The 21,593-nt window shown below is 33.4% G+C and overlaps 4 protein-coding genes across 5 annotated transcripts; 1 reads left to right on the top strand and 3 right to left on the bottom strand.

The window, feature by feature from the left end:
- The first annotated feature begins 2,938 nt into the window (after nt 1–2,938).
- On the top strand, nt 2,939–8,848 carry LOC108457227 (inositol-pentakisphosphate 2-kinase-like). Of its 2 annotated transcripts, none has more exons than XM_017756175.2 (9): nt 2,939–3,222; nt 3,306–3,423; nt 3,601–3,804; nt 3,904–4,051; nt 4,603–4,643; nt 4,764–4,874; nt 5,041–5,637; nt 5,978–7,569; nt 8,430–8,848. In XM_017756175.2, exons 2-8 carry the CDS (start codon nt 3,319–3,321, stop codon nt 6,191–6,193), a joined length of 1,422 nt encoding a protein of 473 aa, XP_017611664.1. In that variant the 5' UTR covers nt 2,939–3,222; nt 3,306–3,318; the 3' UTR covers nt 6,194–7,569; nt 8,430–8,848. The 2 variants fall into 2 exon arrangements, with proteins under 2 accessions (XP_017611664.1, XP_017611663.1); XM_017756174.2 differs by having other exon boundaries at nt 3,303–3,423.
- A 1,747-nt stretch (nt 8,849–10,595) lies between these two features.
- LOC108453978 (bifunctional dihydrofolate reductase-thymidylate synthase-like) lies at nt 10,596–12,187 on the bottom strand. Its single transcript, XM_017752250.2, has 3 exons — nt 11,943–12,187; nt 11,341–11,849; nt 10,596–11,260 (listed from the first exon to the last, which is right to left on the bottom strand). The coding sequence occupies exons 1-3, from the start codon at nt 11,979–11,981 to the stop codon at nt 11,005–11,007; spliced, it is 804 nt and encodes a 267-aa protein (XP_017607739.1). The 5' UTR covers nt 11,982–12,187; the 3' UTR covers nt 10,596–11,004.
- Nucleotides 12,188–12,365: 178 nt separating this feature from the next.
- Nucleotides 12,366–16,796, bottom strand: LOC108453977 (phosphatidylinositol/phosphatidylcholine transfer protein SFH8). The gene is made up of 14 exons (XM_017752249.2): nt 16,300–16,796; nt 15,881–16,175; nt 15,679–15,778; nt 15,227–15,493; nt 15,028–15,105; nt 14,814–14,915; nt 14,667–14,716; nt 14,475–14,574; nt 14,270–14,368; nt 14,030–14,143; nt 13,638–13,770; nt 13,152–13,543; nt 12,816–12,890; nt 12,366–12,725 (listed from the first exon to the last, which is right to left on the bottom strand). The coding sequence occupies exons 1-14, from the start codon at nt 16,331–16,333 to the stop codon at nt 12,696–12,698; spliced, it is 1,869 nt and encodes a 622-aa protein (XP_017607738.1). The 5' UTR covers nt 16,334–16,796; the 3' UTR covers nt 12,366–12,695.
- A 1,223-nt stretch (nt 16,797–18,019) lies between these two features.
- Nucleotides 18,020–21,360, bottom strand: LOC108454700 (bifunctional nuclease 2). The gene is made up of 11 exons (XM_017753241.2): nt 20,982–21,360; nt 20,419–20,724; nt 20,099–20,269; nt 19,960–20,009; nt 19,801–19,857; nt 19,654–19,719; nt 19,477–19,551; nt 18,934–19,052; nt 18,723–18,814; nt 18,406–18,470; nt 18,020–18,281 (listed from the first exon to the last, which is right to left on the bottom strand). Exons 2-10 carry the CDS (start codon nt 20,705–20,707, stop codon nt 18,409–18,411), a joined length of 981 nt encoding a protein of 326 aa, XP_017608730.1. The 5' UTR covers nt 20,708–20,724; nt 20,982–21,360; the 3' UTR covers nt 18,020–18,281; nt 18,406–18,408.
- Nucleotides 21,361–21,593: the final 233 nt, after the last annotated feature.

Genomic DNA, 21,593 nt, shown 5'->3' with positions numbered 1-21,593 from the left:
AACTATTAAGGACATCAGGTTAGAATTGATATATAATAGAAGTTTTTAAATTATTTTATTTTTCTAAAATTATTAAAATATGTGAATTTATAAATTCATTTAATAAAATATTAAAATTTATCTTCCAATATTTTATTATAAATATTTTAATAAATTATATAATTAATTTAAATTATTTATTAAATAAAATGATAAAATAGTAAAATAATAAATATTTAATAAAATATCAATTTAAAATAATAAATAAAAGTATAGGTATTTTTGTCTTTTAAAATTACCTATTGCCCTCAATGGGTTGACTGGAATTTTTAGCACCAGTCAAAATTTCCATATCCAGTGCAACACGTTTGTGCACTGCAATTTGTTCGAAACAGCATCCCAACGCACTATAGTGCAGTGAAATTAATTTTTCAACACAAAATTTTTAACTCACTCTGCGCGATACGAATTCAAAGGAATCCTAAATCTCTTTTTCCCACTTATTCTATTGATCCAAAATCAACCAAAAGTAAACTAGCTTTTCATTTTTATTTTATTTTACTCTTGAAAATGGTCCATTTTACATTTTATAATTTTTATATTCAGCCTATTACCACTTTTTGATATAATTACATTTTTAACCTTTGTAATTTTACTTCTTTACAATTTAGTTTATATCTCGGTTTAATACATTAAAATATATTATTTCTAACAGGTTTTTCAATATCCAACAACCTCCTCTAAATTTTATCGATTAAATGTAATTCACTACTAGGAAAAATTTTACTAAATGTTTTTTTCAAAATAGTACTATTTATGACATCGAAGTTTTAAGGCGCTACAATTAAAGTTAAAGAATAGGTTGAATATGAATGAGGATATAATAGTAATTTCAGTTCTTTAAAAATAGGTGATATGATGAAATTTGATCTATGCCTAAAATCTTAGTTTTAGAACTATTCTAATATAAGTTGCATGTTGTTTTGTCTTTACAATGAATGCAAAATTTCAAAATTAGAAAAAGAAACACAATTAGTGTAAAAACATATATGTAATTTATTATTATTATTATTATTATTATTATTATTATTATTATTGCAATATATATTAGAAAAATGAATGGGGAAATTTTATAGCACGCTCGGAATACACACCAAAATTTGTAATAAAACTTCTTTAGTGAAAAATTCGTATTTTGTACTATTTCTTATGATTTTGAATCGAAAAAGAAGTCTGTTGATGAAGCACCACATACACATATAACAAACCTAAACAAATGTATTTCTCTTTCTTCCTTCAAAACATAAATCAGTCTCAAAACCCAGTGTCTTAATTCCCTTTCCTCTCCTTTACTCATCCAAATTGTTTATGTAAAAAATAATTCAAACTTTCTTCTCAAATCAAAATTCCTCTATTTTTTTGACCCAAAGTTAGATAATTATCTATTTTGGGAGGACACCAATACTCTGGAATATTCTTCCTCTTCCAGTTTAAATAATATAGTCCCTTTTCTCCACTTTTTTTTTATTATTATTATTTTAAAAAAAAAATACACCTGTTAGCTGCTTAGCTTGGCCGAGGGAACTATTCATCTTTTTGGGCTACTCTCCTCTTAATATCCAACTATTTGGAATCAATTTTTAGGTTCTGCTGTGCACTTGGAATTTCGAATCTTACTACTCTCACCCTATCACCAATATCATTATTCTTACGTACCCAACCACAAATTTTAATTTAATTATTTCAAGGAATCGACCTTTTTCTAAAGTATCGTTCGTTGGATAGTTGATATAGCCCCAACAATCATAGTTATTATCTTCAGATCTAGGTTTTATTTTCTGACTCCAGAAAAAATCTTAAAGGTTCATAGAATGAGAACACATTAGTTGGTGGAAAGAGTATGTACATGAAGGATGTGTAGATAATTGATCTATAAAGTCACGTGTGATGGTTGGTGATTCATTCCACATCACACGTGACTTCACTAGTTAATTATCTATACATCCTTTAGGTATGTACTCTCTTTACCAATTATTCAAGCCTAATTATCAATGACAATTTTCTAAAACTTTAACAGTTTTACAAATTGATACATGAACTAATTAAATCAAGTTCTCATAATCCCAAATTCATAAAAATTTCAAGAAATGAGCCACATTTCATCAGTTGACCTTCATGGGACGCTCTTTGTACATTTATCATGAGCTTTGATCTATAACTCGTGACACTTTAATGTGGTTCCTTAATATTTGAACCAAGGTAGTTAGTACCGTACCGACAGGTATATAGTTTTTCTACTGGTACTACTGATATCGATCTTTTTCGTTGTACAGTTTTGGGTTTATTACTATTTTTTAAAAACAATAGACATATGAATATTTAATGCATTTACAAATATCAAATAACGAGCTTAAATAAATCTCAAATAAAAAATACTCATCAAAAATGAAATCTTGGTTGAGGTGATAAATAAAAGATTTTAAAAACATTAGTAGCATAAATTCAAATCTCACCGTATGTATATTTTAAGATGAAAATATTAATTAATTATATAAAATAATTTTAATAAGCTTTACAAATAAAATATCATTAAATAACTCAAAATAAAAATAAAAAATTCATAAAGATGCAAATAATAATTTATAATTAAAGAAAATTCAAAATGAATATTAAAAAAATTAAAATTGCAATATAAAATGAAATATTTTGCTACATATTGGTATACTATATTTCAGGCGATAGAGATGAAATGAATTGTTACGCAAGGATACAATCGATACTAACCGGAATTTACGCCATAACTAAACGTAAAGTTTGTTGTTTTACTACCATGATCTGAACAGTTCCAAGGAAGTAAATTACCATTTCTTTTTTACAAAATGACACGTATTCCACGCTAGCTCATTTACGCATACGTAACGACGTTGCGTTTCCCAATACTTTACCTCAATACACCTACAAATTTAATTTTTGTCTTTTTAGTCAACGAAAATCTGAGAGAAAGTCTAGCTCTTTTCCATTACAAGTAAAACTAAAAAGCCACCTGTGGGTTTATCTCTCTCCCCTTCGTTTCTTTTTTCCTTTTATAAAAAAATCAAAGACGAAGAAGATTTCTCCAACGCCCTCTTTTTTCACTTCTCAATCCATTTTCACATTTCCGATAGTTTCGGCTGCGATTTTCTCAATTATTTAGAGATTTTAACTTAATTTACAATCTACATTGTTCTTCGATATCCCGATCTGGTATTCAGAGCTTTTCAATTCTTTTTTTTCTTTGAATTTTTTTCCCTATTGGCTTTAGCTTCTGTTTTGGTGAATGATAGCAGCCGCCGTAGATAAATGGAGAAAGTGATTTTAGAGGAAAAGGATGCAGTTGATTGGATCTATAGAGGAGAAGGAGCTGCTAATCTTATTCTCGCTTACACTGGATCGTCTCCCGCATTTGTAAGTACTTCAACTGATTCTTTTTTTCTCGGAGCTTTAAATTTAGTCCATTGAAATTTCGAATTTGAAGGGGGTGGAGTATAAAATTGAATTTGTGAATATTCATGCTTGCTTGCTTCTTCTTCTTCTTCTTCTTTTTTTTTTTTGGATTTTTGTTGATAAAATAATTATTATAAGATTGGGAAAGTGCTGCGAATACAAAAGTCGCAACGGAACGGAAAAAGTGGCGTGAAAGAAGGCAGAGCTTTAACAACGCATGAACGGCTTCTTTGGCGAGAAAATAAGGAGCTAACGGCGTCGTCAAACAGAGAGATTCTAGAACAGCTTTACGTCAAACATGTCATGAGCCCATTGTTAGGCCCAAAACATGTCGATGTTGGGGTATTTATTTATGTTCTATTTATTATAATTCTGATTTAGTTAATTTGGTTCGATGATCTTTGTAATCGCTTTTGGATTTTGGTCTTTTGACTTTGGCAGATTCGTGTTCTTGTTACTAAGGAATTCCTTAAGTCCGTTGAGAAGAATGTGACTTGTCACCGGCCTGCTTGGCGGGTTCACTCATCCCAGGTTGATGTAAATCGTGATTCTGTGCTAATCTTATCTGATCATTCGATCTTTCCCGATGGTAATTTGACCTTCTGCTGGTCTCCTGTTGTACTTATCAATGTGAAGGGATGAAATCTTCTTTGTCACTCTTATAGACTGAGGAAGGCATGACTATGTAATCCTATCCAGCTGAGCTTAATTGAATAGTTTTATAGCTTCCTTCCATCTTATCATTGTGAGGGCAAAGTACTACTAGAGGACTTTTACTAGAATGCAGATGACAAAATGTTTTCCTGCTATAGGTTTGGAAGTAAGGGAAGGATTAGGAAGTGGCTCTCAGTGTGTAATCTGTTTGGAAATTTATAGATCTTATGTTACTTTATGCAGACTGGAAGTAGGTAAAGGACTGGGAAGTAGCTCTCACTGAGTAATTGATGTGGGAAATATTCAACAATTTGGGAAGACTAAAGGACATGCTTGCAGTCTTCATCATTTTTGTTTTCCTAGAACTTAGCTCATATGCCAGAGTACTAGTTAAATCTAAGTAAAGATGAACCTAGATTAAAATTAGTTTAAATATAGCAAAGGTTCCGTTTGTTTTTTATATGGTTGTACTTTCTTTTATTTCAGGTAATCTTAAACGTGAACCATGTATAACTGTTGAGATAAAGGTAGATTTCTTCGTATGCCCTTTTTCCTCAATTTCTTTGTGTAATCAACTGTCTTTTTGGCATGTTCTTCATTTTCATTTGCTTCACCAAGTTTTAACTTCAATTGTTTCGATGAAGTAGCCCAAATGTGGATTTCTCCCAATTTCAAGATTCATAACTGAAGAAAATGCTGTTAAGAGAAATGTAGTTCGGTTTAGAATGCACCAAGCACTGAAGTTGCATAATCAAGAGGTAACTTTATATATCTTCAATATTAGTAGGGGTTTTTTCTGGGTGCTAAGTTGTTGCTGTGTCAACATGCAAGAGAAGGGTGTCTCTTTGTAGCACTTTCTGACCCATATATTGGCCAATATGGCCATTTTGTTGAAATATCTGTGACATTTCAAAAATATTTCAGATATCAGAATATAGTGAATATAATCCGCTGGATTTATTCTCTGGATCCAGAGAAGGGATACAAAAAGCTATTGAAGCTCTGTATGCCACTCCTCAGAACAATTTCCGTGTATTTCTGAATGGTTCTATTGTATTTGGGGGTTTGGGTGGTGGCACGAACAGCACTACTGTTCAGGTTGGTGAGGCCTTTGAAGATATACTTAAGAATTTCATTCAGGCAGATAATGGCCAGCGCACAACTAGTTTTCTACAGCTTGTTGCTGAGACAATTTATACTTCTGGTGCTTTAGAACAACTTCTTGAAGTTCAGAAGCTTGATACTTATGACATTGAGGGGGCGATTCATGCTTATTACAACATAATTTCTCAACCTTGCATGGTTTGTAGAGAATTGTCTAAAGATAAATTATCATGCCGCTATACCTCTTTGCACTCCATTCCATTGGATCAAAGCTTGAAGATTGTAAAGGACTATTTGATAGCTGCAACTGCGAAGGACTGTAGTCTGATGATTAGTTTTAGACCAAAGGAAGATGGTAGACTCCCTTCTCACAATACTGTATATCTAGGATCAACTAACCAAGCTTTTGAGTACAAGGTAGATTCCAATGCCATTTTCATTTGACTCATACTCTACATCATTATCGCTATAGTATTGTATTAGTATCGTCATAGCATATGAAATTGATCCATCAAAAAATGTTTTTGATGCATGGGTTGATTTTGAAGTCAAATTTTTGTGATTCTTTTGCATATATAATTTCCATTAGGGCCATGATAATTTGCTCTGTCCTTATAAATAAACCTATAAAAATCATTATATAGCTCTTTGTTTAACAAGAAATTCTTTTGGGCTGAAATCAAAGTCATCTATGGCAGCTTTTCTTACTTCGTTCTCATTTTACATGAATATCTTATCTAAATTGACAAATTTCTAGGTGTATTTCATTGATCTGGATCTGAAACCCCTGAAGAAAATGGAGGCTTATTACGAGTTAGATAAGAAAATTGTTAGCTGCTATTCTCAGATGGTGAAAACTGAGCATGAAACAGATAAAGCTGTTACAATAAACTCCAATGGAAGTGTACGAGATCAAAGATACGCATTAGAAGACGGTTTGTTTACTGAAGGTTGTACTGGTAAGTGCAAGTAGTTCTTATTATATGTTCCCTGAACTGTTGTTGTAAAAGTAAAGGTTGCAAGGAGCCAAGATGATTAACTTGTCATTAGGCTCGAGTTCTTCCTTTCACCACTTTTTGGGGCTTTTGGATTTCCCTTGGAGAAAATAATCTCTTGTATGTATCTTTTGCTTAAAGATTTATTTGAGTTGATATCCTTTTTGTTTTCCTTCTGGTAAGTCCTCTACTTTCACAGCAGTTGTGTATTTACGGATTTATAATCAAACTTACCCATGTCTAATGTACTACTTGGTGGGAAAGGATTTAAACCTTTTCCAAATTGTTGTACAATCCATGCAACATGGACCGCCATAAAATCAGATAACCATGTGCATCCTCTTTCCAGAGTATAGTTAGTTGATAATCTACCAAAAATGTTACTGCTATTCCTATACTAAGTCGAATAAATAAATTAATGCTCTCATGTTTTGTAAAGCTATGATATTTCTCAGCCCCTTGAAGTAAAATTCCAAGTTGTCAATAATCATCTGTTGTCATCGAACTTCACACCTTTTTCCTTTGCTTAGAACGAGGTAATGCATCTTATATCTTTCAGTGTTTATATTGGCATGTCTCATCAGGTTTTATAGGGAGAGCTTTTTAACATTCCTTGGTGAAAAAATATATCAAAATGACGGAACATAAGGTAAGGGTTTGGGCTAACAGGGAAAGTGATGTGCCAACTACTCGCTGCCTTTACATCTCGACTCTACATGCCAAATTATAAATCATACAGCTGGATATTGAAGTTACTGCTTTTCTTTTTTTTTTTGTGGCTAACTTGATTGTAATTTATGGTGATGAGAAAGAGTATTCATTGCATTAAAGTTGATGAGAGCAGAATTTTTGTTTCAAAGACTAACTAATGAATTTTGTTCTCTGATTTGTTTCTAAACCTGACCAATTTGTGTAATTTTTCCCAATTTAATATGATAAGGCTCATAGAGAAACAACTAAAATTCTCAAAAGACCTTAATTTGAGCTTTCCATCAGCTTCAATGTTACCCAAACCATTAAAAAAATTGTAATGGTTTGTATAATTGGAAAATGTAATGCAATAAGTATTAAAAAAATTACAAGATTTATAATAACTTATATAATTAAGAAATGTGTGTAACTATACAAAACATTAGAAATGTTATAATTTGTGTAATTACACAGAACATTATGGAAGTTTTATGTAATTGAGTAATATTTTGTATAACTCGAGGGGATGGGAGCATTGAAGGGAGGAGGACGTCTGGGTCGTAGGCAGACAAGCTTGGTCTCACATCACATGTCCACAATGGGGGAGATAGAGACGCGTGGGTAACCGTAGAAACACGGCTAAATTTGCAGTGAAAAACTCAAGGTGAGTCATAGGCCTGACAGTGTTCTGCAATTGCAAGAAAATGTTGTTCCATCTGGTTATTCTGACATCTCTCGGATAAACCATCCCACTGTCTGTACTCTGTACAAATGATTATTTGCTCAGTCGACTGGGAACTTTTCATAGCATGAAATCGTCAATGTCATACTGGTTATATGATACAGTTTTAGCAATTGAAAGAATATACATTTGTGAGCGAGGGAAACCATTCAAAACTTGTTCAGCATCATAGTGAAAACTCCCAAGTATTAAGGTTTCTGTTTTTTCCCTTCATGTGTGTAAAAATTCCACATTTATTGAGCAAGGTGCCATTGGTAACCAATCAAACATCTTCTGACTGGCATTTACTTCTCACCAACTAATACTGTCAGTCCATTTACTTCCCAACCAAACTTCTTATATCTAAAGCCATAAGTAAAAAAACAAACATATTTAGAAGACAAAAAATTTAAATGTAATGAAATGAAAGTTGAGAGAGATGTAGTAATAATTTTATATATAAGACTGCTTGGATCCGTTGAAAAAAAAAAAAGCTTCTTCACATTCCTAAGCCTTATACAACTTTGTTTATTGTGTCCGCTTTATTCAAAAACACCATGTCGAAGGTTTCATTCCATTCCCTTGATACCTATTTAGCTTCCTATATTTGCGCTTTTTATATATGTAATTTGATGTTTGCTCTGTGGAAGCATTTAATTTTGAACTCATCAATTCCTGCTCTGCCATTCTCTCCCTGCAGCCTGCACTGACATCCTACAGTACTTCTATTTGTCAAAGGATATTATTGTTCTGAGCAGGGACAAAGTACCATAGAATCTGACTCTTTGTTTTGGCTGTTGCAGAAAACAATCCTGTCAGTGGAGCTGCTGTGTCCAAAGTGCAGGCAGAAGGTAATGCATGTAATTTCAGAGCTAGTGGGGATAACGTCCATCACCCTCGATCCATCGAAAAATACGGTAATGGTTACCGGCGAAGCTGATCCGTTTAAGATCATTAAGAAAGTTAGGAAGTTCCGTAAACACGCATCGATCGTAAGTATAGGGGCCGCAAAAGAGGAGAAGAAGAAGGATGAGAATAAGGATGAGAAGAAGGATAGCCGGAAAGATGTAGTGATATACTCTCCAAAGACATGCCAGAGATGTGAAGTTTGGTACGTTGTGCATGATGATCTTTACCATTATTGTTCCATTCTGTAAAATTAAGATCCCCCCATACTCCCAATGTAAGCTTTTGTTGCATATCTAAAATTCTAGTTTCAAAATGATAAGTGCCAGAGGAACTTCATATCTTTCAAGTAGCTCTGGATAAGCATATTTAGCCTTTTTCGGTCCCTTGTATATCCTAAACCTTATGATGTTTCATGGCCAACTTTTAGTATGTCTAAAAAGGAGAAAGGATTGTATGAAACAGTGACGTCACGTCATCTGTATCCCTTTCCAATAGTTTTATAACACATTAGTATTCTTATCCTGAATTTTAGGATTTTATCTTGAATTAATGATGTGGCATAAAACTATTGAAAAGGGATACAGATGAGGTGACGTCACTATTTCATATAATCCTTTCCCATCTAAAAGGTTTATATTTCTTTTATCAATCATTTTATTTTCTGCACGATACACATTTCCCAAACATAGAGTTTCATCCCATTAGTTGAAATAATCCCATTAATGGTTAGAAATGACTATGTTTATTATTTCTTTTAACTCTAGCTTCACATAAAAAATATTTATGAATTAAATTATAAACACGTGTATATTTACTATATAATAGTTTAGATTTAATTGTTAAAAAAAAAGAAAAGAAAAGAAACTCTTTCAAATTTTATTAACATAGTTTAAATTTTTAGCAAATTAAATTCAATTGTCCATGAAATAGGAACTCATTATTTGCAATTTGTTCGTGAAAGCATTTTACATCTAAATTAATAACTAAACTAACAGATGCACTTGTTTAATATAGTAATATTTTGAAGCTCAATTAAAATGGTACAATAATTAAATGAGGTTTGCTGTAATTAATTTTATTTCAAACTTGATGCATCTTGTATGAGCTCACATATATTTTTAACTTATATAAATTTAAAAAAACAATAAAACCATAGTAGTAATATCACAACAAATATTGACTTTTTAATTAGGATTAGAACAGACGTGATAGTTGGATTATTTGTATAATCACAAAATGTATCCTCATAGCCAATAATAGAATGGTCAATTTTCATACAAATTGAAATGTGTTTAATAAATATTAATCTATGAAAATTGTCTATTTTAATTGGATGATATCAACACATTTGATCCATTTCCTTTTAATAGAGAAAAGATTTTGCAACATTTTAGGTGGCTATTATTATTAATGTTGCTTCCTTGCTTCTACCTACCATTCCCGACTATTTTCATTATTTATTTCGCATGAGAATGATTACTTTAATTACCCTTTCCCAAGTTGAGAGTTTTATCATTACCAGGCTTCAATAACAGATCATTGGGCTGCCTTGCTTTTAGCTTTTTCATCGTTATGGGCTTTTATTGAGATAATGGATTACCTCTTCGGCCTTGAAAGGTGGCAGAGCCCCTCCCTAAACCCCCCCCCCCCCAAAAAAAAAAAAAAAAGAAGGGTTTTCCATTCAAAGGCAATATTGCTTTTGAAGGCCTAAATTGTGATTGCTCAAACCGCAAGAAGAAAAAACATAAAAAAAAAAAACAAATCTGCACAACCCCAAAACCGTCCCTTCACTCCTCAGCCAGGCAATATACTAAAATAAACTAGATTCATATAATTGAATGTGTTTGATGCAAGTAAAGCACAACAGTTCCTGCAATTCTCTTTTGAGTGAGGTGCGATTATCTTAAAGCCATTTTGCTGCTCAAACATTTGTACAATATTTATGTAAAATGTAATTGTATATGCAACAAGACAACCATTGACATTGCTTATATAATTGAATGCTAAAAACAGGGCAGTGAATCTTTCTATTTCTCTTTACAATCATCCTAAAAACCCAATGGCTCAAAGATGCACAGTCTTTTCTTTTGCTCATTGATCACCAAAATCTGCATTCCCTATGGATAGGATAATCTTTGTACAAAAAAAAAGAATGAAATCGATAAAGAAGAACCAACCTAAGGTACAGCAACAACATAAGTAAATACCTTAGTTATATAAGAAGATGAAAAGATCTGCAAAGATAGACTTACATTGTACAAAATCACAACGTGGACTGGGGATGATGCTCATATTTACATTTAAACATCAGCAACAACAATAAAATGTAAGGCAAAGAGCAGTAGAGTCATAGAGAACCAAGGTTTAAGACTACCTAGGCAAATGAATTCTGTATCTAACCAGTCAAGGGTCTTGCTTGTCACTTGAGATAGTTTCATGAACAAGTCTCAGTATTATTTACTAATTGACTCATTCATCTCGTCTCTCAACAATCATCCTGGGCAAGAAACTCAAGTCTTTTACCTCATAATTATCAGTTGTCCTAGATCTAACACGAACATAAGTTGCAAATGAAAACCGGACATTATTTTCTTCCAATGGCTTCGAAGAGTACCACAGCTGGAAACAAGACGAGTCAATTGAAGGAATGAAGGTATCGCATTCAATGCTTGTCCCAATTTCAGTAATGTGAATGGCTTCGCAACCTGAAGCATTGAGTGTTTCCCTGCATTGTAAAACATCAAAACATTATCTTTCCCCAACAAATATGCAATGAAATTCAACAACTTTTACTAAAAAATCTACCTGAATATCTGGCCACCGCCAATGACAAACACCTTCTCTATTGCAAAACAATAAGGAACCTCGGCTAATAGTTCCAAAGCTGATGGAATGCTCCCACATATTACAACATTTTCTCCAGTTGTAATATCAGAACTCTGGGAACGAGTAAGGACAACATTCAGGCGACCGGGTAAAGGTCTAAACTCAAGTGGAATACTCTCCCAGGTTTTTCTACCCATTACTACAGCATTCTTCTTCTCAGGATCTGATGTTGTCACTGTAAGTTCCTTGAAGAATTTGAGATCAGAAGGCAATCTCCATGGCAACTTGCCATCTTTCCCTATCCCCATTTCACGAGTTGCAGCCACTACGACTCGGTAATTCCTCGGGGAAGCACTGTTAGATAGGCTTCTTAGATTTTCACCCGACATTACAGAAAACCTATGCTTTGTAATCTCGTTAAAACCTCTTAAAAATTGAGACCCAGAGATAAGATTGGGAAACCCGTTTTTGTAACGACTCAGAAGAACCTAAAAATAAAAACGCAGATCGCGAGAACAATAAGTCAGATAATACGACGCAAGCGAAAGTGTAGAAAGGAAACCCCATTTAACTATACAAACCTTGGAGAAAAGTTTGTTACTCTGCAGACGCGTCAACATTGAGAAGAAAACGAGATCCAATACCCACAATCTTTGAACATCGGAACAAACCACCAAAAGAGTCCGACCAAAACAGTTGCTCTGCTTCTGTTTGAAACACCGACGGTCAGGGAGGGAGTCCAGCAAATATTATTGACCCTTTTTTCATTTATTGATAATTTATTCACCAACGATTTACTTTCTTTTTGGCTTTCTTTAGAAAAAAGGAAAACTATTACACAAATATAATATTATTTACACAAAAAGGTAATTATTTATTACAATTTTTTAACACCTTAATCAATTTTACTAACAGTGATTAACATTTTAATATAATATATTTTAATATAAATAAAATAAATGCATTATTTATGTAGCATAAATTATTAATATGTTAATAAATAATTCTTTAAACCTGATATGTATATATAGCATAAACACAATGAACAAAAAGATATAACACAAATATTTGTATTACAAAACAAAACAACATTTTATACTACATTAAAGTGTGCACTAACCCAACAAAAAAATATCCATTCACCACTGCAAAACCAGCCGGTCCGAATGACACTGTTACACGCTTCTGTTAGGTGTTTTTATTTACACCGCTTTTCCCTTCGACTCTGATAATCTGATATATCACCCCAACAAAGCTTTCTATCCATCTTCAATATGCATGAATACTTGTTATTGAACATTTGATCGATTCTTTTCCGTACACACATCTCATTCTCATTTGCACCAGCAAAACAGCTTCCTTCTCTGCATCATGCATGCAAACGTACAAATCATTTATCTAACTAATGAAAATTTAATCATATGCACGGTTGAATTTAATTATCTTTGACTTACCCCAGGTTTGACTACTACTTCACTTTGTATGCGTTCAAGGAGTTCGTCCTGCCGAATTATAGCTTCATGGAGAGCCTGCTCATGTAAACAACAGTCGTCAAGAAACAAGAAAACACGCATCATTACGGAATCCTTATATCAAATAACAAACGGTGCTGTACCACTGTAGCCTTCTCTTACATCAGGCTCCGGTCATTTAATAAAGGAGTAGAACAGTTTGGGACAAAGATCAAGACAGGCTTGAAATGCTTCTTAAGGCTACTCACAAGTAACAACCTAAGAACGCGGCATGGAAGAGATAATCTATACTCGGAGCTGGAAGCATAGAATGGTTACCTTCTTTGTAGCAATTAGTTCTGCTTCTAGCATTTCCACACGATACATAGCAGCTTTCAACAACTCCTCTTTCTCATGAGGCATCTCAAATCGTTTTGATTGCAGCATCTCAATCTTCTCTTCTAGAGCACCCAGCCTTCTTACAACAGATGACAGGACGTCTGCCTCAGTAAACCTTGGAGCAGGAGAAGGTGGACGAGTTTCCTCCTTGTACGTTGGTTCAATATGCTGCTCAGGAATGCTACATGTTAAATCAGTTGAACTCTTCTTTTTCATCAGATTCAATGCCATTGTTCGGATAAATGTTAAAAAAGTCAAGAAGGGAACAACTATAGCAATGATACGACCATAGATTCCTTTTGGAGTTTGCCTTTCCAGCAGCAGAGGAGTCCCTGCAATTAAAGATAGTAGGCTTCATTGAATTAAAAAAGAAAAAAGAAAAGATGAATAAATAAAACACCTTTTAACGTAGCTCATTTTGCTAACCTTCAGAAGTATATAGAGTCTGACGCGACACTTGTTTCTCACATTCCAAATCTACAACCTTGTCAATCATGGGAACATACTCACCATACTCAGACAAACCACCACCACAGATCACCTTGCCAGCCATTCTAGCCTATACAAATATCATGGTATATTGTTACAACTTCAAGATTGAAGAATTTATAGTCTGACACTGAAAGTGCAGTTCCACTTCTTAGGGTGTTACCATGTTATTTTATACAGTGAGCAAAGCATCCACCTATATACTCACTCTTGAATAGAAGAAAGACTATTCTGGTATTAGGTGGTGTTTTAAACTGTGAATCTAGCATGTAACGAACGAAATCCTTTTATGCCACTTAAATCTGTCATAGCAATTTGCAAGTATCTACCTCTTCACTAACGGGAGCCAATATTGGATGTAAATAGCTTCTAGTTTTCTTAGGGGAAGCAAGTTCTTCCACTTCAGATCCTGACTCAGCAGCAGATGTGTCACTACTCTTTATCTGATTCAGGGTGAACATTTAATGCAGAAATAAAAATTAGAGAATATTTGATTAAATTCTAACAAAGTAAAATACAAAGCTGAGAAGGTATAATATGCACTGCAAAAGAAAAATAGTGAACCGTACCAAAGGATAACATGGCTTATCATAGGCAATTACCCTTCCCTCACTGTTTGAAACTGTCACAATCTGTCTGGGAAATAGTGCTTCCCCACTGGCAATCATCTAAATTAAGATAGCATTCATATTGCTTAAAACATGTATGGGATAACAATGAAAATGAAGGAGATTGGAAAATAACCCAAATTTATTCACATAGTGCATATTACACCTTTAATATGTTGGGGTCTTTCCAGGGACCTTTGTCTGATCTCATACAACCTCCCTGGTCAGAACAAATGCAGCTACCTCCAAGACATTGCGGCAACTCACTAACCAAGTTCAATATATAAAAACCCTTTACTTTCCAGCACAACTAAATGTGAATTAACCCACATATCAGCAACCAAAAACATTTTATTACCTTGCTTCAATAATTTCAAGCAACTTATTCTGGTAGTTGCTACCCAGAACCTGAGAGAAATTTAAAAAATGAGGTAACTTCCAGTAACAGAGAGTCCATACTTCAACTCTAATAAAAAACCAAATTATACAAAGATTTTGAACTTACATTGATCTTACTAGCTGTTTTAGAATCAAGAAAAGATTTGACAGCTTTCAGGCCCATTTTAAAACCCGGACCAGCGTTAATGATGAACATACGGTAAAGAGTCTGTAGAGGGGCAATCATAATAAACATTCCTGACAAATTTCTATCAATGCTGAAAACACAAGCTATATTTACAAAATATCTGAGCAGATCAGCAATAGGACGAACATGCTACCTCAGGGTAGTTATCACCATCAATCTTCTGCAGCCGCCTCACAAGATCTTGTGCAGTCTTGGTAAAGTTTTTATATCCCTGAGAACAAAAATGACTGGAAGTGATCAACATGCAAATACTGTGATAGACTCTTGTTAGGCCATCATAAGATGATGGCAGGATCCGGACCCTAAAATATAAGAAGCAACATAAAACATACCATGCCTTGAACATCCAAAATAGTTGTACTTGAATCTATGTGTCTCTTCGCAGCAATGGAGCAAGCCGGAAACTTAATAGCAAAACACTTCTCAAATTCCTGCACATGGTATCTTACATATCGTTCCAAAGTTGTGACTCGCATGAGCTTGTCAGGTTCAACTTTTCCTAGCAATTCAATGTAAACCGGTCTTCCTTCCTTATCCACCCCATGATAACCTTGAGGGTAGTACTTCAACACTTCATCCAACTCACTGAACTCAAAACCCTGGTTAAATCATAATAACATTTTTTTTTTTAAAAAAAAAGGTCAGTATTTCTCTACATAAAACCAGGCAACAAGTGAATAAACAACTTGGAAAAAAAGTTATACATGTCCTTGAAACTAAGGACAGAAGCAAATATCTAATGCAGTAAGGAAGTAAGAGCATTCCTGCAATAAGATGGGATCACCTCCAAAATAGTATCAGTACCAAAGTCTTTCCTCCATTGGATCATATTATCCCACATGTGCGTTGTTTTTTCGATGTCGAACTTCCTTGCTTTCAAGAATCTGCAAGAAAACCACCGAGCACAGTACAAATAAACCAATTTTGCATCGGTAAAAATCGTTGAAGCAATCCTACATAAAAAGCATAGTGGATTTCAAACGTACCTCAGTAGCATATGATAATCGTCATGCCTAGCAGGAAGCAACTGCTCGGCTATTAATGCCTGACGGAAAGCATCAACAGTCTGCAACTCCTCGATATCACGAAAGTCCTTAATCGAAACAGAGAGACCACTTTTCCTCCTACTACTCTTCTTCTTAAGAGAACGTTTAAACTTACTCGATGCCTTTATCGCTTTCTTCTTTAAATTCCCGATTCTTGTCCTCCTGTCATCTTCAGAGACTTCGAAATCCGATTTCCTGTCTTTCCTTTCATCATTACAAACAATACCTTCAAAACCTACAACAATTTCATCGATATTCAGAAATATTATTAGTTCAAACGATGCAGCAAGTAACGATCAAAGAAAAAAAAAACTAAAAAGCATGAAGCATAGACTTGGCAGCAGAAAAGTTCCACTCACAAGGCCTTGCGAAACGATCGAGCGGGCCGGACATGTTTGAAGGATCAGTCTCGTGGAAAAGTGCCACACACGATCCAGAACGTGGATACGATTATTTAGAAAGGGAACCGAAATCAATGGGAGTAGCGAAGGAACTGAAGATTTTACCAGTGGGATCTAAAAAGGAAACGGCAGTTCGAAGAAATCGATCTTCAGGAATGACGTGGCTGCTCAGGTTTAGACGGACAAAACAAACAAAAGAGGGATAAATTAATACATAAATACATCGCAAAAAACTAAAAGGTGAAAATATTATTTATATATTAATCATCGGCGGAGCAAACGTCAAACAGGAAAGGGGCCCAGATGGGGGGCGGGGTTCCCACTTTCTCTCCGTTTGAAAAGTAAACTCGTAGTGTTGACTGCTGCAGTGAGTAGATATTGTTCGCGGGAATTTGCTGACGGATAACGAGTTTCTGTCGGTGCCTTTAAATGTTTTATTCTCTCTCATGTTTTAAGTGTAGGGCAGGATATATTTACAGTTAAAACAATCATATCAATGTCGTATAAAACTTTTAGTTGCTTTTTCTCAGGGCGAAGCTAAAAATATTTTTAGTGGAGTAAAATTTAAATAGTAATTTTATTATAGTAAACTTTTACTATTCTCAATAAATTATATTTTATAATTTTTAAAATTAAATTAAAATTTATTTTTAGAAAGATTAAAATAAAATTTATTTTTATTAATTTAAAATTTTAAAAATTTTAAAGAGTTTAAACGAAAAAATTTATTCTAGGCCCTCTAGCTAGACCTACTTAGCCTGAAGACCCACCTAAAAAATAGAAAAATTTGAGTAAAAACATAAATAAAAAATAGGTTTAGATAAAAAATAAAATTCGTTTAAAAGATGGACCAGACTTTAAATAAAACTTTTTGTCTAAGTTTAACCTAGACTGAAAAAAAAAGCTATTTTCTTACTTTTTTTTTGCATTTTACCTTTTTTTTTTCATTATTATATTGTTATTGCATAACTCTTATTTTATTATTAATTTTGTTATTATTTTATATATATTTGCTTATTAAGTTACACCTATCTTTGTGTTATTTAAGTATACATATTTTTAATTTATTTTCAATTTGTTAGAAATATTTATTTTATTATTTTTATTTATTATATTTAAAAATAATATAAAAATTTAATATAACTGAATCCAAATTTTAACATTTTTATCCGACTAAACTTGAGTAAATTTTAAGTCTATTTTTAGACCAAACCCTAACCTAATAAATAGGCTTAAAATTTTATCTAAACCATACCCAATCCGACTCATAAACATCTCTACCCCAAACTAAGATTGTATTTTTATTAATATATTTTAATTTTAATATTTTATAAAGTTTTAACAGTAAAATATATTATTTATATTGTGTATTTTATAAATTTACTTTTAATTGATCGCATATATATATAGTATTCTTAATTTGTATACAACTCGAATATTGAAAGATAAAAAAATCAGTACTTCTAAAAAAATTAATTTAATTATCAATTTAAAACTACTAATAATATTATAAAATTAAATTAAATTATAAAGAAAATAAATTCAAATATTCAAGACAGTAAAAAATCGAAAACAATATATATATTTCTTGTTAGTTCATTAATATTAAACAACTCGGCTTTATTATATCACTAATTTAAAATTGAATTTAATGGTAGCAGGTGAAACAAGAAACATATTTTGTTAAGCGTCATCATAAACCAAAGTGCTTTAACATATAATAATAATAATAATAATAATAATAATAATTGTTACCAATATTCTAACTATATCTGTACAAAAATTATTTATATACATATATATCCACGGGACTTTCCTATTCCATATAAATTGATATGAATTAATAAAAAAGGATGAGAAACAATTGCTTGCCGCCGGATCAATAGATGTCAGCTTCAACAATAACTGCTATTTACACTTGAAAACTCCAGCATAAACAACTGCAACAAATTATTACAAGTTTTGTTAAAATAAATAAATAAACAGATAGGCAGATATGATACAGGAGACACTACCACACAATTCACTAAAGCCCCTTAAAGATTCACATATTATAAACATCACCTGTCACGTGAATTTCCTCAAGTTCCTTGCTGCCCGGAACTTATCAAGTTTGTCTCTCAAATCAGCTGTCAGAGAGCATCAGAATCATAATAAACATATTAATGATAATTAACAGAAAAAAAAAAAAAAGCTGACAAATGAGGAGGAAGGTCCAAGCGATGCTACAATTCTAATTAAGCTCAGCTTGACCTAACATAATTACACTCCAGTCTTCTTTTTAATCATAATTAGATAGATATTCTATTGGACAAAAGACAAATGGCTTAAGCCTATGTTAAACAGCAATGCAATGTCTGAGAAAGACAGAGGGAGACTACCAGCATCCTTGTAGCGTTCCTGAGAAATAGCCTCATTTAAGTCGCCGACAATTTTGAACTCCTCTGAATCGAGACAAGGCTGACCACTTGGCCTGGAAAATTAATTAAGGTAAGCCGCATTGAGAAACAAGAATCTCATGCAATTTTTAATGAATCTAATTCTATCAGTAAAGAAAGCAAATGCAATCTCCAAAGGGATTCCAAGACTAACTGGTCCAGCTCGGCATGTGGTAAAACATCTGAAGCTGTGGACTGTACGGACAGCTTCCCTGATTCAATCACTCGCATTCCATCACTATATGCCAAGTACTTATTCACTTGTATAGGAACCTGCATAGCAGGTCAGGTATGGTTCAAAGGTCATCGTTCCAAAAGGCTTTCACATTCTTATGGAGAGTGTAATCAGTCCAGAAAGTAAACAAAAAAAAGGGCACATAATACTTTATGTAAACAATATTTCACATAACAATATCTAGTTTAGGTGGACAAGAAAACCAAAAGAAAGGAAGGGGAAAAGCAGCCCGAGGTCAATGAGAAAGCATATGAATGCTTCTATAATCTGTACAGTGGATACAGCATTCCCGCAATCAGATCGATAACAATACAAAAACCAATTTTCCAAGGTTATACACTACTGTAGAGGGAAAAATCTAACAAGTCCTAGCATACACTTCAAGTATTGTTAATCATGAAACTGGCATAAACATTCGATCCAGTCCAAAAATCATACAAGAGACTAACATATAAAGTTTACCTTGCATCTCACAGCAATGTTGATAGCATCAGAAGGCCGAAGGTCAAAACTAACAGACTCTGTTTCATCACCCACCTGTGACAACACCAAAAATGAGTCAGTGAAGACTACCCCCGAGTTAAAAGTTTCAGTAAGCAAGAGAGCAATCATATGTTCCACGCTTAAGTACATACATACCTTTGTTAGGTACAACTGAGCAAAATAGGCCTCATGCACCCTTTTTGTAACTCTGACAAGCTTTACCTGCAGAAGAATGAGGCATTTATCATAATAAAAATAAAATTGGTTGAAATAAGGGAATTCGGACAGGAAAAGAAGTCATACCGAGTAGCCCATCTTTTCAATCATGTCCTTAACAACTTGATACATTGTAGGTCTAGGCTGGAGATAATAGCCAAAACATATGTTAGCATTCATATTCAAAACAAAACCGAGTGAGAAATCCAAATAAAACTCAACGCGGAAGTGAAAATGATATCATACAATTTGGACATTGCTCATTGCTGCCATGAGCAACACACTGGGCATCTCCACTGCATTCAAAACCACAATCCATATCAATTATGATTGGGAAGGTAATGAATGGATCCAAAAAAGACTAAGATCATGTAAGATAACATACAAACAATGATTGGGAGAAGAAGACCAGTCCCATCTTCCATCTTCAGAACAATCGCAGGATGCGGTGCATAATCTGGCAGATTTCCAGCTTGCGGATTGTTTTGAATACATCTTAAATGCCTACCATCCCTCATTTTAATCATAAATCCATCAGGTCCGCTCTTGACATGATCTACATGAAACAGTTATGAAATATATCAGCCAATCATTACCACGACATAGCATCAATTCTATAAAAGGCACAAGTTAATTTCGAAATTAAAAGGCAGCAGCTATCAACCAACCAACCAACAATCACAGGCTTAATGAGAATGCACATACCAGCTTCAACCACAGTGGAATTAACATAATCTTCATCCTTCTCATTGAAACTCTCAGCCATGCTTCCACTCCCATCTGAAGATGAACTGAAACTACAGTGCACAATGGTCTTGCAATATCGTATTTTCAGTTTATGAGACTTCCTTTCATCAATCACTCTTGTACGTCCCCATATATCACTTCTAAGCAACCTCGCCCAAGGAGAAGGCCTGTTCATCATCAGCGTGTCAACCCCAACCTGTTTGCTGTGAACGGAAGGGCAAATCACCGGTCCTTGCAACGAAACCATCTTTCTCCGATCACTACCTACACCCACAATTTTAAAAAAAAAACTAAATGTCAGATGTCTTGTATTCATAACTTGAAGTGTACTGATTAAAAAGCATTCAAATGAATTCTACGGTTCATTTTAGTTTTCTGAGTTAGAGCTCTAAATTTAAAAACTAAAACAATAAAGAAATCTTCTATATTTAAAAAGGATGGATGATCCTACGATTCAAAAACTAGTCATGATAGAATTAAAGCATAAATTAAAGTGAAATTCGATAGATAAAATTTTACACCTGGAAAGGTTTCCAAAACAGGCAACTATATTAACTATACAAAGATCAAAGAATCAAAAGCCGATCAACGATCAGAACAAAGAGTATTGCGAAGCAGGAGAATCTTCGGAAGTTGAAGGACGGTCCTGATTGATTAGAATGTGGAATATGAATAAGCTTTTCGAAGATCTAAATTCTTCGAAAAAGAAATAAATAGAATGAAAATCGGAGAATGAAAGATGGAAAGAGAAAAGAGTTTATAGAGTAAGCAAATGAGAGATGGACAAAAATATAAATGAGATTTTCTTTTTCTTTCTTCTTTTGGATATTATTAAAACACCGCCCCCTCCCTACGGCATTGAATCTAAGCCCTTTATCAACATCCGAAACTCTTTTCGCTTATCTCAAAAGAAAAAGGAAAAAAATTCACCAAAAAAAAAAAAAAAACTCTTTTCACAAATTACGCTTGTATCCCTTCTGTTCTGTGTGATTCGATAATTTGGATTTTTATTTTTATTTTAGTTTTCCTTTTCAATATAAAAATTATTTGCTTTGATAGTAAATATAAAATAAAATTATTAGCAATTTTACAGTGTTTGTTGATGATAATTATACACAATTTTAAAAATTAAG

This window comes from Gossypium arboreum, chromosome 5 (genome assembly GCF_025698485.1).
Source record: "Gossypium arboreum isolate Shixiya-1 chromosome 5, ASM2569848v2, whole genome shotgun sequence".
Lineage (NCBI taxonomy): Eukaryota > Viridiplantae > Streptophyta > Magnoliopsida > Malvales > Malvaceae > Gossypium > Gossypium arboreum.
The sequence above is the reverse complement of the archived record's forward strand: the minus strand, read 5'-3'. Positions and strand labels throughout refer to the sequence as shown.

Coding starts and splice junctions, on each gene's coding strand:
- LOC108457227 (XM_017756175.2), top strand. CDS start 3,319: ATGGAGAAAGTGATTTTAGAGGAAAAGGATGCAGTTGATTGGATCTAT. Junction 3,805..3,903: donor CAAAACATGTCGATGTTGGG/GTATTTATTTAT, acceptor TGACTTTGGCAG/ATTCGTGTTCTTGTTACTAA. Junction 5,638..5,977: donor ACCAAGCTTTTGAGTACAAG/GTAGATTCCAAT, acceptor ACAAATTTCTAG/GTGTATTTCATTGATCTGGA.
- LOC108453978 (XM_017752250.2), bottom strand. CDS start 11,981: ATGTTGACGCGTCTGCAGAGTAACAAACTTTTCTCCAAG. Junction 11,850..11,942: donor GTAACAAACTTTTCTCCAAG/GTTTGTATAGTT, acceptor TTTTATTTTTAG/GTTCTTCTGAGTCGTTACAA. Junction 11,261..11,340: donor GGCGGTGGCCAGATATTCAG/GTAGATTTTTTA, acceptor TTTACAATGCAG/GGAAACACTCAATGCTTCAG.
- LOC108453977 (XM_017752249.2), bottom strand. CDS start 16,333: ATGTCCGGCCCGCTCGATCGTTTCGCAAGGCCTT. Junction 16,176..16,299: donor CGATCGTTTCGCAAGGCCTT/GTGAGTGGAACT, acceptor AAATTGTTGTAG/GTTTTGAAGGTATTGTTTGT. Junction 12,726..12,815: donor AAGTAGTAGTCAAACCTGGG/GTAAGTCAAAGA, acceptor TGCATGATGCAG/AGAAGGAAGCTGTTTTGCTG.
- LOC108454700 (XM_017753241.2), bottom strand. CDS start 20,707: ATGGTTTCGTTGCAAGGACCGGTGATTTGCCCTTCCGTTCACAGCAAA. Junction 19,552..19,653: donor CTCAGTTGTACCTAACAAAG/GTATGTATGTAC, acceptor GTGTTGTCACAG/GTGGGTGATGAAACAGAGTC. Junction 18,471..18,722: donor GGAACGCTACAAGGATGCTG/GTAGTCTCCCTC, acceptor GCTCTCTGACAG/CTGATTTGAGAGACAAACTT.